The 864-nt window shown below is 60.0% G+C and overlaps 1 protein-coding gene across 1 annotated transcript in view; it reads left to right on the top strand.

Moving 5' to 3' along the window:
* The window catches only part of LOC104464492 (hepatoma-derived growth factor-related protein 2), a gene marked incomplete at both ends in the record, with an annotated part of 6,207 nt that overhangs the window by 4,819 nt on the left and 524 nt on the right, over positions 1 to 864 (top strand). The window contains 2 exons of the mRNA XM_010077212.1: positions 291 to 361; positions 735 to 805. Of these exons, the coding sequence (XP_010075514.1) occupies positions 291 to 361; positions 735 to 805 (142 nt within the window). The remainder of the gene's footprint in view (positions 1 to 290; positions 362 to 734; positions 806 to 864) is intronic.

Here is an 864-nt window from a genome sequence, read left to right on the forward strand (position 1 = left end):
AGGAGGTGTTGGGGGCACCCGGCTGAGCATCCTGGGTGTTTTCCATCTCACAAGGGTATCATTTTGGGGGCTCCTGCCTTTCTGCAATCCCAGGGAGCTGGGGCATGGGGGAGCTGCTGTCACAGGGCTCCTGTGAGCGGGGAGCTGGGTGGAACGCGTGGGTGGAGCGTGGCAGGGCTCTGCTGCCCGGCTGGCACCCTCCGGGGGCCGGGGGGATGCGCTGATGTGTGCCCTCACCCTGCAGCGAGGAGGGGGGACCATCTTCACCTCTTTCCTTTTCCTCCCCACAGACCTTTGAAAGTGGAACGAGGGCGGAAGAAATCTGAGCTGATCCCTGAAAGGAGGATGGAGAAGAAAAAGGGTGAAAGAGCCGCTGTTTGACATCAGAGGGGCGAGGAGAGGGACAGAAGGGACACATGGCTGGGTCCCCCATCCCAGGGGAAGGGAGGGATCTTTCCCTGTTTTACTGGGATCCTTCCCAGCACTGGTGTGGTCCTGGCATTATGCTGGAAAGTGTTTATGGGGTGTGCAGAAAGCAGTGAGCTTCCCTACGTACATCCCCTCCCAATCTTGGCACAACCCAACCCGTCAGAGGGGCCCCTGGGGCTGCGTTTGACCTTGGAGATCGAGGAGGAAACCGAACCCTTGCTGGGGGAGAGGTCCTGGGCTCCGGGCAGTGCCTTGCTCTTCTCCGCTGGCCCCGTGCCTTGACCTGTCTCTCTTCTCTGCCCCAGAGCCCACAGTCGAAGAAAAACTTCAGAAACTTCACAGTGAGATCAAGTTTGCCCTGAAGGTGGATAACCCGGTGAGTGGCTGAGGGGTTGGCCTGGCCTGGCAGGTCCCTGTGATATCTCGGGGTGCTGA

Source organism: Pterocles gutturalis, unplaced genomic scaffold, assembly GCF_000699245.1.
Source record: "Pterocles gutturalis isolate BGI_N339 unplaced genomic scaffold, ASM69924v1 scaffold28388, whole genome shotgun sequence".
NCBI lineage: Eukaryota > Metazoa > Chordata > Aves > Pterocliformes > Pteroclidae > Pterocles > Pterocles gutturalis.